At 41.5% G+C, this 15,937-nt stretch overlaps 2 protein-coding genes across 5 annotated transcripts in view; one reads left to right on the top strand and one right to left on the bottom strand.

Annotated features, from left to right (window-relative positions):
* The window catches only part of TOP2B (DNA topoisomerase II beta), a 67,837-nt gene extending 64,582 nt beyond the window's left edge, over positions 1–3,255 (top strand). For all 3 annotated transcript variants that reach the window (XM_074861013.1, XM_074860999.1, XM_074861004.1), the window contains exons 34-36: positions 1,514–1,630; positions 2,472–2,569; positions 2,770–3,255. In XM_074861013.1, coding sequence (XP_074717114.1) covers positions 1,514–1,630; positions 2,472–2,569; positions 2,770–2,931 — 377 coding nt within the window. In that variant the 3' untranslated portion in view covers positions 2,932–3,255. The remainder of the gene's footprint in view (positions 1–1,513; positions 1,631–2,471; positions 2,570–2,769) is intronic.
* A 50-nt stretch (positions 3,256–3,305) lies between these two features.
* The window catches only part of RARB (retinoic acid receptor beta), a 319,544-nt gene continuing 306,912 nt past the window's right edge, over positions 3,306–15,937 (bottom strand). For both annotated transcript variants that reach the window (XM_074861024.1, XM_074861028.1), the window contains 3 exons: positions 10,230–10,434; positions 8,761–8,919; positions 3,306–4,733 (listed from right to left, as the gene is read on the bottom strand). In XM_074861024.1, the coding sequence (XP_074717125.1) occupies positions 4,537–4,733; positions 8,761–8,919; positions 10,230–10,434 (561 nt within the window). In that variant the 3' untranslated portion in view covers positions 3,306–4,536. The remainder of the gene's footprint in view (positions 4,734–8,760; positions 8,920–10,229; positions 10,435–15,937) is intronic.

Raw genomic sequence — 15,937 nt, forward strand, 5'->3', positions numbered from 1 at the left:
TGAGGCTCTCTTGGTCACAATTTCTGCTTGTCATCCACAAGTTGATAAAACTTCCAAATCTTTTGCTTCCCTGCCCTCTAGTCTATGTTTCTTATGCTGGTAAAGGTTTTTCCTGTATGAAGGGCTTTGTTGCGTTATGGGACCTAAAATTATGTACCTTCAGGTAACACTGCCCGCTCCTTTACTGATAACTAGCTAGCTACTTACTTTTGGTGATGCTTTTAGAAAGTATTCCTTCTGCTTTTAGTTGCTGTGTACTTTTTCCAGGCTTAGTGGTAGGTCTTTGTGGTTTATTTAGTTTTCTTTTTGCTAATACAGCTGTTTTTTTCCCAGCTGAGATACCTAGAAAGACCTGTTTCAAGTTGGTTTCAAATATGCTTCCTGACTTCTATAAGCACTGTTGCTTCCCCCCCGCAAGTCGTACCTGAAATGCTGCTGTAGCCAAGACTATGTTTTTTCCCATCCATGATGCCAAAGGTGGCTTTATTTTTTGTATTGTTAGGACCTGGTACTTGGAGACTACCCAGTAGGTATTATCACAAAAAGCTGGAAAGATGTAACTGTCTTTGCAGTGACTCTCCAGTGGGTAGCAGTTTCAGGCATCATAGACAAAAAGTTTGTGGAGACACTCTTGTTGTCTGAGCACATTCCCCTAGTGATACCATAAACGAAAGCTTGAGTTCTCACAAATGTCCCCATTTCTGGTATCTATCTGGAGTGTTTTTACACGTGTCTCATCACCTCTGAGGTACTCATGGCTGATAGTGTTGGGCAGTAGCATATCTGAGGTTTCTGGAAAAGACTGACTTGTCTGGAAGCATATAGAGCACATTATCTGATGATCTTAAAGGGTCTTTTCCAACCTAAATGATTCTGTGATTCTATCCCTTGTCACCCATTGTGTGAACATACCAATGACTGTCTTAAAGATGGCAAGACTACTTGTGTAGCAGTAATTGAAATTCTCTAAGAAATCCACAGATATGTCCCTTTCTTGTCCTTTCTGCTTCTTCTGAAGTTCCTTTTCACTGAGATTGACAGAAAACAATGTCACAGTGTCACATGCACTGTCTCTCAAACTCCTGCAGTAATCACAGGGAAGGTTGTCCTGCAGTTGTACCACTGTGAAGGTGAAAATGTCCCAAGCAGCAAGCTCTACCTGTAAACGCTGCAGTGTATCCAAATGTGTTTAAAGTATACAACCTGGAGAACTTCTGTTGCTGCTTTAGTCACTGGTAACCTGTTTTGTGCTCAAAAAGATGTAAAAGTATTTAATCAAAACCACTGGAACTTGCTGAATGCACTGATACATCTCAAAGTATCACATAGGAACCCTCCTGTTTATTCCATGCAGTTTTAGCATAAAAGCTGAAGTATATTTTCCCCAAGTGCAGAAACCGCTCATCTTGTTTTAATATCTGCTATTTATGCTGTAATTGGAGTATCTAATAAAATTTAATGCTTCTAACCAATATGTGAATTTAACATATTTAGTATCTCTAACTTCTAACAGCAAAACTAGATGTGCCCCCTAAACCTAAAAGAGCTCCCAAGACCAAGAAGGTGGAAACTGTAAACTCTGACTCAGATTCAGAATTCGGCATTCCAAAGAAGACTGCAGCACCCAAAGGTAAGAGTTCTGGTGTTGCGCTGCTCAACGCTCACGTCTGTGCTCTGTGTAACACTGGTTCACAATCACTTTTATAAGGAAGCAGAACTAGTGTCTCTAAAATTAGAACCACACTGATTTATTAGTAAATTAATCACTAGTAGATTACTCATCCATGAGTCTTTTCTGTGACAAATATGGTGTACTGACTTTTCTTGACAAACAACACTTGAACTTTTTATCTGACCTTTGCTGTTGGGAATGTATTTAATAGCTCCAACCCCCTCTTTTTTTGTTCCTCAGTTCTACCAGATACTGCTTATTTTCTTTGATCTGAGATTTTTACAAGACAGTAAAAATCTGGTAGTAATTCTAGCCAGAAATTGCTACTTACTTTTAAACCCATTCTTTGGTATTCCAGTTCTCAGTTGCCAACAGTCCTCACAACACAGCACACCAAGCCGTGTAATCAGAGTTGTCTGTAAAGGATGTGCCAGTGTTGATAGTTAACAGTAAATTTACTAAATAGTAAAGGTAAATTAATGCTGTGTAATCAGTACAGAAGGTGACTGAGGACTTGTACTTCAGAAGTCTAGCAGTCACTGATCTAATGAAGTTTGTCCCTGTCTTGAGTTGACAGTTTGAATTACTAAGGGGGAATGGTAATCTTGGAAAGAGGTATAAAAGTTTTAAAACTGAGAAAATAAAATGTATTGTGAAGAAGCTTGTGTTGTAAACTAAATTGGAACTTTAACATGTAGAGATACTAGAGTAATTTCACTAGGTTTTTTTCAGTTTGCTGAACTCTGGAGTTTTAGTTAAAGAAAAAGAAAACAAAGTTAAATTGTATTCTCTCACCTAGGAAAAGGTCGAGGGGCAAAGAAAAGGAAAGCATCCAGTTCAGAAAATGAAGGTGAATACAACCCTGGGAAGAAAACACCCAAGTCAACACCAAGCAAGGTCAGTTCCATCTATGCTCTTTTCTCCTTGTAAAAAGAACCTAAGGGATCTATAAAGGTGTGTGTTCTTATTATAGGTTGCTAATATGATAATGGAAGTTTAGGTATGTTTAGAAATCAGATATTAGAGAAGTTTTCTTTCAGTATTAAAAGGGAAAATGTATGTAGCATTGCAACTGATTTGTCTTTTCTTTTCTAAAGAAATCCAAGAAGGCTGCTTTTGACCAGGATTCTGATGTGGAAATCTTTCAGTCAGGCTTTGCCTCCGAGACTGCCCCAAAGCCACGGACAGGCCGGGCTAGAAAAGAAGTTAAATATTTTGCAGAGTCTGATGAAGATGATGATTTTGATATGTTTAATTAAGTGCCCAAAGAGCACACAAATGTTTTCCAACAAATATCTTGTGTTGTCCTTTTGTCCCTTCTGTCGCAAACTTTTGTACATTTGACTTCTTTTATGTGATAATGTAATTGATGGTTTTTATTATTGTGTGTAGGCATTTTAACATTTTGTTCTTACACCTACAGTTTTATGCTCTTTTTTACTCATTGAAATGTCATGTATTTGTCTGACTGGCTTGTAGAGATGTTCTAGACAGCTGTGCTAAAGCACATTTTAATTGTCATGGTTGCAAACAGCAAACCTGCTTTTTGAAATGAAGTTTAAACATTAAAAAATGGAAAACTACTGTGTGTGTGTAAAATTTGGACTAGAGGGACTACTTCTACACAGTTGGGTTTTTTTTTAAAATAAATATATTTTATTCTTTGCCAGGAGACTCCATGGAAAAAGGTAAACAGTATATGAACATAGAAAGCATTGTTAAACAATCTCAATGTACAAACAGAGCCAGTGAAAGTACATCACAGACTTGCTAGAATATATAAAAAAAAAAATCCACTAGTGCTTTAAATGAAACCTAAGAAACTGACACTTTAAATCTGTTAACCATTCTACCACAGTTTTCACTCTGCTTCATGGTGATTTAACAAGGCCAAGAAGGCAGATTCTCTCCTCGTGTTTCTGGAAGTCCTAGCTGTACTTCCCTAGCACCGGGAAGGCTGGATAACCCAGCTAATTCCTGGCAGTTGATTCTTCAGGAAATACCCTAGACTTGCCACTTCAAAAGCTGTAAATGAGTCTGCTGGTTATCATCCCATGAAGTTTCCCTAATGGCTTGTGAACAAGTAAACAAAAAGATGGTAACACTAAAAAGTGTTTCTGCCTTGGAGGCTATCATTACTGTAGCAATGCAGTAGTTAATTGTGTAGCTAGGTCACCAGCCAGGTAAGAAACCACATCTTTAAATTTTAAAGTGACATTACCAGTGGAACAAATGACATCTGAATAACTGAGCTGGCAGTTAATGCTGATACTGATGTCTTTTCTGCTAGTGCAGCGAATTTCTGTATACTTTTTACAAGGAAGGAGATGCAAATTGAGGGCATCAAAGACAAGTTTTCATATTAAACTAAACCAGACGGTCCTTAAAACTTCCTTTTCTGGATGTGTAGAGTAGTCCATTTCATAGGGTTGATGTCTTGATCGTTTTAGGTATGAGAGACAAAAGGAAAGCACCAAACATCCAGTATGGAAAGTACAGCCATACAGTTGTATGTACAAAGTCATCAGAAATGCAACCAGAATTTAACGTTTGAGATCTGTCTTGTCACCATGCAATCTTGAATGTTCAGAGGAGAAAACAGAAGCTTAACTATTTTTTGCATGAAATGGCTGATTTAGAGCTTCAAAAGTTTGCATTTTCTAGTTTTAAGAGTTTAAACAGCAAGGAGTATATATCGATACATATGAAAATTTCTTGGTCCTTGTTGAGTTTTTATCTATATATATATACATATATAGATATATATATTAAGTCCAGAAACTAAGCAGCAGTAAAAATGTTTTTCTTGCTTTTCATCCCTGTACATAAGGTATTAGGAATGTCTGAAGTAGCTGGAAAATGTCTTATTGCACCATAGGGGATTGACTGACACTGCTGTTATCCACTGAACTAGGTGAGATACTAGGACTGTGTTCTGCAGTATTTCCGTTTGAGGTTGGTGTCAGTGGTTCATGTCCTTCAGAGTTCTCCAACATTTCCTGAATAAGAGGTGGCATAGATCCAGGAATTTCCATTTTCAATGTAATGACACGTTCTGCACCTTTAAAAAAAAAAAAACAAAAAACCAAAAAGTCCTTTGCGTTAGTATGATTCATACCATTTCCTTTTTGTTAGCAGCATCAGTAGTAATTTCAGGGTATGTTATTTTAATGGGTTTGGCGTCTCCTACTATACTTCTTACATCGTTTTGTATGCAAGTGACCTACTTTGTTCATGACAAGAAAAAGGAGTTAGATGAGTACACCGTAACAGATTAAATTAAAATTATGACATAGAATCTGATATTACAGTACAGGTAAATTGGATGAACTGGCTGCTTTTCATAGAAGGAACCAAAATGACATTAAGTTATATTGAAAAATTGAATTAAACTGTGATCACATAATGTCTTTATAAACTGGAAAACACAATTTTTAGTCTGTACTGGATCTGCAAAGACTATAGAGTGACAAAAATTCTGGCTGATCTGTGTTAAATAGGCGAGGCAAATCCTGTAAGAGAACTGCAGTGATGTAACTCAGAATGTTTCTTTCCCATATAGAAAACTGAAATTAGAATCAGAATTTAACAAACCCTTGTTTTATAAAAGAACAAATTCAGGCAAAAGGATATGTTTTTTGTGAAGTTGCCTTCTGTAGTTTTCAGGCATCTTCTCTTGCGCTAATTAACCACAAAAGCCCACAGAAACACTGATACTCTTTACATCTGACTTAACTGAAGCAAACTGCCCACCTTTGGCCTTGTCAAGTGTAACAATGGGTATTTTTATATTGACATGGCTTTGCCGGCTAGTGCCTGTAAGATTAAACACAATTACTGTATAAATCCTGACTACTCAGACTGTGAGCCAACAACTAATACTAGTTTAGGGAAAAAAAAAAACAACCACAAAGCCACACAATAGTGCCTGGTGCTCCCAAGATGTGCTCAGGCTTCTGAACAGGGCAGGCATGGCGGGGGGGCTGTGCCAAGGGGCAGACGCCTCGCAGTTCACTCATCAGCTCGGTGCTCCCAGGCAGCACCAGGCGACACTAGTAGGCACGAGTGGAAGGAAGCCTGTGTTTAAAAAGGGCCAAGACCCTGCCTGCCGCTGGGCACTGAACTCTGAGGGACCTCCTTAGGGATTTAATAAGTTACTACAGACACAGGAAGCCTTAAATGCTGAGTGGGCAAAACTTCTCAGTGAGAAGAAGGGCCCAATCGGTAAAGCAAGAGGGTTCAGCTGCTGCAGCTGCTCTACGCTGCTGCTGATAGCGATAGGCAAGCGGTGTGTTCAGAAAGCCCTCAACAGGCAGCAGTAACACTAATACAGCTTCAGTAAGTACAACGTTCTCTTGTAAACAAGGGACACAGATGAAGGACTGAGAGTAAGTTAATAAACATTCAGCTACTGAGTGGCAAGGACCATAAAGAGACAGGAATATTTTGGAATTGCACCTCAAATAACGCGAGGATATACAGTAGAGATTCTGTTCCACACCAAGGCATGAATGTGCTTTACGTATATTGCTGCTGAGGGGAAAAAGATTTTTTTTATCAGGACAACATTTGATAATTTATAGCCATAAACCCCAGCATTCGAATATCTGGTCTAACACCTTGCATAGGATTCCTGATCATCTTAAAATTTGAGTCTAATGGAATAGGAATCTGTACTTTTTAGAAGTGAAGGAAGGCAAGAAGAGCCAACAAAATTAAAGGGAAAATAGTCTGGTCATTGAAGACACATTCCAGAGGAGAGAACCTTTGGACACGCTCTGCTCATCTGTGCTGCTCCAAAGTATGTGCTGGAGAGAGCACACTGTCAGTCACAGTGGTAACCCCAGAGTGGGTGGGAGCACGTAGGTTCGTGCCTTCACCAAGGAGCTTCCAAAATCGTCTACAAAGGCAATGAGCAACTGTCCAAGCAAATGCTGATTAAGGAGCCTCTTAAACAACTGCTAGGAACAAAGGGGCAAGCTCCATAATCAGAAAGAAATTAATGCAGAATTATGCTGAGAGCTTCTCTGAAAACCATCTGTAGTCAGAACAGCGATGATGAACTGAATTCAGCCACATTAAAGATCTGCTTTGTGATGTAACGGAGTGGGTCCGTCGCAGTATCAAGTGTTTGTGTGGTTATTCCAGTGTAGAGCCACGGTAATTTTTCAGGTCTTGCAAACTTCCAATTTAATACTGGGATAAGACAACCTAGAAGACAGTCTCTTGCTTCAGTCCAACGAACACTTAATTCTTGTTACAATACTTCTAATGCTAGAGAAGAATACAGTTGTATAAGGAGACATTCTCAGTCTTTTCAGTTCATGCTTACTTTGGTAATTGCTTTCAGGGATCATGTACCATCAAAAGTCATTACCTTCTAATGTACATCTCTTCAAATGAAACTCAAGACACACACCCCCTCCAGGACATCACCCATCCTTTGGCATGGTATCGTTCTACTATAAAACATTCATGACACAATTGAAGTTAAATACTTATGTCAGAATGGGAAGAAGAATCCTTTCTTGTGCACTGAACATAGAGCTGTGTTCCTGAGGAGCTCGAGAACTCTGGCAAAGAAGCAGGAAAGTGGAAATAGATTTCTCACAAGCAAGAACAGTAAAATGAAAGGGCTCCCCTAAATATTTTTATAGCTCAGTAGTGTGGTCAGTTTATTTTGTCGATGCAGTTGGATGAAGCTTGCTTTACTTGAGGGTGAACAACAAGCTTTAGATAACCTGGCAAGTGGTTCCTTTTTAGGATACTTTTGTTTCCAGCTCTGGCGTTTCCTTTCTAAGTTATTCTTTTGGTACTAGTCAATCCAATTAAATCACTCACTTCTTTTAAACACATAGCTATAGCTTAATCTTTTAACTTTTATATATATTGTTTAAAGTGTAGCAGTTCAGATTTTGAAGTAAAACAGGTATATTTATTTGAGTGCTGCTGTTTTCTTTTCCTTGAAGTCTTCTCAAAAACCACATCAAATGAAATTAGTAATTTTTTCAAAAGCATAAATCCAATCTATAGCTACATAGGTACCTGTACATACAAGCTCATGTGCTTGCTTATCTATCAGTGGTACCAAATCTCTAGTTCAGTAAGCCTAGCAAGAAGGTGGAGCTGCATCAACCTCTGTAAAAAATAAGGATTGTAGCACTTTGGACTCTCGGTACTCAGGCTCGTACATCTCTGATACAGCTCCTCAGCAGCCTGGAGGTGAACAGATAGGAAACAGCCGGACACGTCTGAAATTGGGGCTTGGGGAGATACAAGGGTACACAAACGAACCTTGGGAGCCACAGCACAGGGCAGAGTGCAGCGGCTGCTAACGACCGGCACAGCGCTGACTGTCCACTGCCACTTCCAGAACGGCCGCCCAGCCTCCCTCCCCTCGCAGGCTGCGCACGTCGGGGACAAAGCGCTAAGTGGGGAACCTCTCTGGTGAAATGAAAGCATTCAACTACAGCCGTGCTTTAGAGAATCTACCTGATAGCGCTTAGGCTGCGTGTGTTTCACGTGGTCAATCAATCACACACAAGACTACATACAATGTTAAAACAAAACTGATCCATGTGTAAGCATGGTTAGTTTGGATTAGAAGTGCTCAATCTCCAAAATCCTGGATCAAATCAGTTCTAAATCTTCAGTACATCAGACCACAGTTTAGGGGAATTTTGGATGCACAAGTGTTCTCTGCTGTCTGTAAACAGACTTTGGTTTTCTGAAAGCCATTAGTGACACAAAGTACATATTGACCCACACCCCCTTGTAAACATTAAACAAAGGTTTAATTCAGGGTTTTATCTTGTCTTAAAATGACTAACAGAGTTCATGCTAATGATTTGCTAATCTACTCATACCTAAGACATCATTTTCACTTTAAGTTGCATGAAGAATATAGCACCATGTATGTTTAAAGCAGAAACAATTTAACACGAGAGTTAGGTAAAGAAGAAGGGAAGAGAAAGGTCATAAGGACCTTTCTTAGATATATTAAAAAAAATACAAACCCAGGTCTCTAGGCCAGTTTCCTCTGAAATGTAACACTGACACTATTGCTGAATTATTGGGATACACTGTACCTTTTGCACTGATGCTGCGAAGATCTGTGATTTTCATTAATATCTTTGGGAACATATGAGGCTTGTTGGGTCGTCTCTTTCGGATGTAAATTTTCAGTGCTTCAAGCAATGGTTCCTGAAGCTTATCCACTTTCATTGGTTCTTCAAGGTCCTGGCGATCTGTAGAAAAGTACCATACCACTTGTATGATTTAAATTTTTTTTTTTTTTAAAACAAACTCCAAATCACAGAAGCTCCTCCATGTTCTTGATTAGAACACCATGAATTTCATCTTTCTCTCCACTTACAACCCACACTCTTGTAGTGAGTAATTCCATAGGAAGAGGATAAACCATGGCTTTCTGAAACTGAGATTAATTTTTCCTTGGTGACTGGAAAGGTTTGTCATTTGAGTGGTCCAGAATTACCAGCTCGCTCTTGTACCTCCCTCTCTAAGGGGAAAACAGCTTGCTGCAAACAGTATTTCAGAGTTAATTCTGTATGCATCACTGATACAAAGAGATTACAGCTAATTCACTTTTTGTATCAATACTAAAGTGAGCTACCGTCAGGTATCAGCAGATGGCAGTGCTAGCTTGAGTGACAACGAACGTCACCCATAAACCAGGATGCACCAGTCACCTATGAATGACATCTCACAATCCATCAATGCTTTTGATGGGTTATGGTTAGAGGCACATAAAATCGGAATGATTTTGTACTAAAGGACCATCGTCAACAAAGACTGACTCTTGTTTTTTAAACATTCTCTAGTAGTACCCGGTTTGTATTTCAACAAAACAGCCCAACTAAACAAGGTGTGTTTCTACTGCTAGTCCAGATTTTGCAGAGGAGGAGAGAGACTAGGCGATTAAAATAACAGAAATTTACAGAGGATTTTGGAAATGATCTGAGACTTCGCTTTTTGTAGTTTAAAACCGTGACTTTACCTGATTTTACTTGACAGTGTCCCTTTCAAGTTGTAATCAGCTCCCCCAATCACGTCATCAGTGCCACTATGCTAATTTTGAAGTATAATCTTTTCTTTTCTAAAGAAAGTTATCACCAATGACTTTTATGTAAATGTAACTATACGCATATGCATGCAATTATATTTATGAGTAAAAGCTGCATAACAGGCATCTTGCCTTAACAAAGGTCACACATACAGGTACCCATATACTGCTTATAAAAAAAATGCGGCAGGATATATCCTATAGTCCTTTATCGGGCAAATAATAGTACCAGTTGCTTGACAGAATGTTTCAATTAATCTAAAAAAGCATAAATAATAAAGCCAGTTACTATCACCAGTGGAAAAAAAACCTTTAGTGTTAAGTGATTTACATAACATACATAATAATATTTTAAATATCTGTATTTTTTTATATGTGTGTTTTCATACAGGAAAGCAAAACAAGTAAAACATAAATGAAGATCTTATCGCATCTGTCCTTTTCAAACGCATCCAAGTTTGTGCTGTACGATACCTCCACAGATTAAGCAGATGGCACTGAGGAGACCTGTTTCTGTATCATCCATTTCCAAAGGCAGGAGCTGGTTGGCAAATGTGAACACGAGATCAGTCAGTGGGCCAAATCCGGCGTTGTGCATCTGAGTTCGGTTTAGGGTAAGGCCATCTGAAAAGGTCATGGTGTCTTGTTCTGGTGTGTATCTTGTGCAAATTCTAAGGATCTGTGGAAGGACAAAAGAAAAAAAAACCTGACGAATTCAATCCATGAGAGGTTTGTTGCACTTTCTCGATGCAACCAAATGACCCAAGGAACTGCAGTACACAGTCATGCCAAAACAATCTGAAATCAAACTCCAGTTTTTTTAGTTCTAGTAGCACAAAATTTCTCTGGTACAGCATAAATATACTCAATTGACTATGGGTATTTTTTAGAACAGGAATATAAGAACAGAATTTTTTCCCCTAGTCATGAAATAATCAAAACTTTTATGCAATTCTCACCACTTAAGTCACCAACATTACCATAATATTCACATAAATCACTCTTAAATTAGTATGCTATATGACCTAACTATAAAACGCTATTGCACTGCTGATCTGATCCAGCAAGATCACAAAAATACCTCACCACACACTGATTTTGGGGATCAGTTTTGCATGACAGCGCTTCTCTTGGTTGTGTCTCTGCAGTATCTCGTGTGAGTGAGTGCGGACAGCTGTGAGTTGGTGAAAGAGGCAGAACATAACTTGTGCTTTGGGGTGCCTTCCTTTCTTCTGTGACAGCAGACAGGCGGGGGGTTGGAACTAGACGATCTTTAAGGTCCCATCGAACTCAAACTATTCTGTGATTCTATGAAAACACCACTATGAACACAACCCCTGTGTGAGTGCTCCCTAGAGAGCAAGGCAAAGCCCTCCATCTCCCCAGCAGCTGCAGTTACAGTCTCCACAGAGTGCTGCTTGTCTTGCCAGCCTGGGAGCTCGCTCCTGAGCAGATTATCAAATTTGAACCTCCATACGGTAGTGCGTGGGGCTGCCGGCAGCCTGGCCAGAAGCCTGAGGAGCTGGTCCAGCTTTTCTTCTTTAATGGTTGTTGTTCCTTCCACGTGCTCTAACACTGAACCTCCTGACCAGCCCGTTGGCCTCCTGCCTTCCTCGAGGCTCTGGCGCTGCCCCTCCCCAGCCCTGGGCAGTGCTGGTAAGGGTGCGTACCCTGCCTGCCTGGTGCAGAGCGTATTTTCCTGCTGCTGATGGTGTCATTCACTCCTGCCCAAGCCCAGGCAGTGTTGGTTTTGGCAAGTTTGCTTGTATGCCGACAGCCACCCAGCACTGACCCCAGATGAAAGAGCGTTCGAGGGGAGGATGGGGATTCACACCTCTAACTGGACACAGAGGAATGCAAAGCACATGAATAAAACACCGAGAATGCTCTGCATTTTGTTAGTAAATGCCTCCGGGGTAACCGCAGCGTCAAGAGTGCTGTCACAGCGGAGGTGGCAGCACGGCCAGAGCAGGCGAATGCGTGAATGCTTTTGCCTCTCCAAGCAAATCCAGGATGTGTCCCATGACAGACTCTGTATGGCGCGGGCTCATTTGTACAGCTGCTATTAACGAACACTGCCTCAAGGATCAAATAAAAGAGATGTCCATCACATTGACATATTTGTTATATATATATCAATGCTTAATGTTTAAAATAATCAGAGGTGGGAGAAGGCTTATCCCTAAACTAAACTAAAAACCTCGCAGAAGTCTAGCTGATTAGCTGAGCTAAGACTACAGCTGTATTTTTTCAGGGCTTGACTGTATTTATTTCCCATACAGCCATCCTACTTGGTTTTAAAGATTCAACAGAAAAGATTTACACGAATGTAAGTGAGCACAGGGAGAATTTTAATTATTCCTATAGCTGCCGAAGCTCTGAGTCAGAGGCCCCAGCACTTGGCAGCTGACCAGTCTGGGCTTGGTTCTCCCACTTTCATCTTTGCCTGGCAACACTGCTCCAAATAAGCAGGGAGGAGAATGAGGACATGGCATGTAAGAGACCTACAGGGAAGCTTTTATTTCTCTTCTTAAATTCCTTGGTAAGAGACTTAATAGGGTGTATTTCTGCAAAAGGCTCTTCAACTATTTTCTTTCTCAGCAATAATCTTATCTCACATTGTGGGTATACATTGAAGCACTGCGACTCTGTGTGGTTGGACAGGCATGTTTCACATCATTCCCCTACCCCTGAATTAGAATAAGCTCTTGAAATTACTTGAATCAATGACCAAGAGAGGCACAAATACAAATGCACGACACTCAAATTCTTCACTGACCACAAATTCCCCACTAATATAAGTGATCCTAAAACGCTGCTAGTAACTCCAAAGGTTTTATGTAATAGCCAAAATGTATTTCAGGATTATTGGCAGAAATTAACATTATAAAGCGTGGCACCCTGTCAATATGAGACAGTATGTTTACCATATTCTGTGCTGCCAGTAACCACTGGCAGTTCTCTCCCCTTAAGTTTGCTGTTGGTTATCCTTTTAGATCATTAAAAGGGTTGTATAGAAAGGAGAAGAAACATGCAGAGTTTGTTGTTTTCAAGAAAAGCAAGGTTTGAAAACTTTGTGTATTTATTGGGAAACCCAAGAGCTACTTGGTTTACTTCTCTAATGGCATGCAACAGAAACTGGAGTGCAGCTCCTCCCACCTGAAGCCTGCACGTAACAGTAGTTGCCTTCCAGTAAGGGTACACGGCCTCTGATGATCAGGTATCCAACTTTTGGAGGAATAAGGCTCTGTACTTCTTAAGTGGTATTGATTTTCCCTTAGCTCAGCTGGGGAGAAAGGCAGCCCCTCTTATTCCAATGCTATTTTAATTGATGAGCCTTAGCAACGAGAGTTCCTCCCTCCACACCCTCAGGATTCCCAGCCCAACAAATTAAGCGGAGCAGGACTTGGAGCTAAATTGGGCAACACCGTGGTGTTTGCCGAAGGCTGCCTGCAGCTGCCCAAGCAGAGCTGGCAGATACAGTTCCCCCGCATCCTCCCTCCGAGGGCAAGTCTGGATACTGGCCTGGAGGGACTGGGGTGCCCCGGAGTGGTCATCCCAAACAACACAGAGGCCGAACACACGCCTCCTGCCACACAATGGGCTGCTGGCTCCCTCGCTGCAAAGCTCTCTGTCCTCACCCCCCGTGCCATAAGCCCCACTCCGTTTGGGGGTGTGTGCCAGGGGTGCTCAGCAAAGGCCTACCAGATCACCACCCCCCCAGGGCTAACGCAGAGGAACACTTCCAGGCTGGATCCTCATCGGGAAAGAATTTGGGGTTAGATTACTCAGCCTAGAGCCCCTGTGGGCATGCACAGAAAGAGACCTCCAGGGGCCCTGCAAAATTTGTAATTAAAACATAAAAGTCCTGTGGAATTTAGCTACTTCCAGGCTTAGGCAGTAAGTAGGACGGCTTTTTGCAAAAGGCAGACTTCAGGATTTCATACCTAAATGATGCTGTGCCAGCCGCCAACTGGAGGAGCCTGCAGTGGCTCTGCTGGGCACTGGCACAGCTGAAGCTCAACTATGTGTCTTCTGCAATGCGCTTTGCTTGACTGCAGCAATTGGGTCTCAGGTTTCTCCTGCATTCCTTCGACATTATCCCACAACACGCTGTTATTAAACTCTGAGACAGATCATTTGAAATGTTTCTTTTTTTAAAAAAATTGTGTCCTTCATCAAGATCTGAGAAACGCCATGGATATTGCAGATCCGCTGCTAAACCTTTCTCGGGCAAACTTCCAGTGTCAAAGTGAAGCTGATTTCAAGCTCATATTCACTGAAGAACATATGGGAAATGTCAGCACTTCAAAATAAGAAATCACGGTTTCTTTCTCCATTTTAAACTGAACCGCTGTCTAGAAGACATCCTCCTAAACGTCCTCAATGTTGTTTAGATTTTTCAACCAAGCCAAGTATTTTAGTTGTCACTCTGCTCTTAAATAACACTTGCAGCCATAAATAATGTTTTTGCCCATGAATAAAGGACCCTTTGTTTTAAGGATATTTATATCTTAAAGCATCTGGGGTTCCTAAGAGCCGGTTACAAAGTGCAAAGCAAAACCCCTATGGGTTACACAAAACCAAAAACATCCAGAAAGTTGCATTTACAAAACTGTTGCTACCATAGAATTGTTACTCATTTTAAACAGATTGGATAAGGCAAGCTGTTGGGGTTTTTTTTTTAAGAAATCCTGTTGTTAGATGCTAGCTACCTTCCTGGCTGGGATAGTTTCCCGGGAGGAGAAACCCAAGCAGGTGACTCTGAAACAATGAACAAATCTCCATGGTGCTGCCATACCCCATCAGCAAGCGTTGTTCCACACACACAAATGCCTTCCAAGCATTAACGTGCAGGGTTTTACAACAGAAAGCAAAAATGACATTATTAAGGATTAGCGTTTAAGGACGTCTCAGGTTTTTATCCACTGGATTTAAGACAGGCTGGACTCTGGACTCTTTCCGCATTCAATCTGCCAGGGCTCAGCGAGGCTGGGGATGTTCGACCGCTGCCGGGCCAGCGTACCAGCAGACAGAAGCACTCGCTTTTACAAGGGCTACTGACTGAATTTTAGTAATATTTATCCCTGAGACTTTTGGCACCAGAGGAGATATAAATTCCACCATCCTCAACCGGCGCCTTCAGCTGCCTTGTGAGGCTTGATGTTATTTCCCTTCCAGAGGTTTTGCTTGTTTGTATATAAAACAATTCCTTGGCACATACCCAGTGGAGTTTACTGAGCTCCTGGCACCATTTCCTTCATCAGCCTGTCAGGGAGTTTAAGCATCCACAGCCACAGGAACCAACTGAGCAGAGCCCTCAGCAGGGTCTATAAATGCTTAAGACTCCCTATAGCCCAGAGATGGTGCTGCTGGGTGGGCAGCAGTGAGCTGGGGTCCTGCTGGCGGGGGGAGCCCGGCCACCCCACCTGGCTGGGCTGGGAGCCCCACACTGATCGTCCCCAGTGCCACGGCTCCAGGGACACGTCCAGGGGATTTCACAGCAGCAGGATCGCGAGCGCACACTCGGCAGTACTCGCATGGTAGCCCATGGGCAGGCCCAGCAGCGCGGGCTCACGCAGCAGGATGGAAAACGGTGCTCCCACCAACCGCACCTCAGTGCGCAACAAAACAGAACGTTCAAAACACTCATAATTAGGAGAACTAGCTTGCTGGGGGCGGGGGTGTGTGTGTGTGTGTGTGTGTGTGTGTCAGGAAATACGTGCTATTAAAACGCTGCTCCAAGTACTGAAGTTTAGCTTAAATAAAGATACAGAGCTGCACTGCAATTCCAATTATGTGCAGGTGATGTGGGTTTAATGGATATGGGCATTTCACAGACAGCGTGCGCACTACGCATCACTGTGCTTGTGGTAATTATCCCTTTTTCTTTTTTAGCAGCACATAAAATAGTCACATAAAGCTTGTGTAAATGTCGTGCAGGAAAGTTAGGACTCTTCGTGGCAACCATTTCTTACCTGCTCCTGTTTTTGGAAAAGCCTCAGCTCCTCCCTGCTATGGCTAGCTATGGCACTCACTACGCCCTGCTTGCTCAGATGTGTCACCCTCTGGCTTCGTGAAAAATAAAAAAGAGAACGAGTAGGTGATCGGGAATGACAGGTCTCAATAAAGTTTATAACTAGAGCTTGAAGGTTGCCACATGGCCACAAAGTAAAAGTGGT

This window comes from Strix uralensis, chromosome 1, assembly GCF_047716275.1.
Source record: "Strix uralensis isolate ZFMK-TIS-50842 chromosome 1, bStrUra1, whole genome shotgun sequence".
In the NCBI taxonomy this organism is placed as follows: Eukaryota; Metazoa; Chordata; class Aves; order Strigiformes; family Strigidae; genus Strix; species Strix uralensis.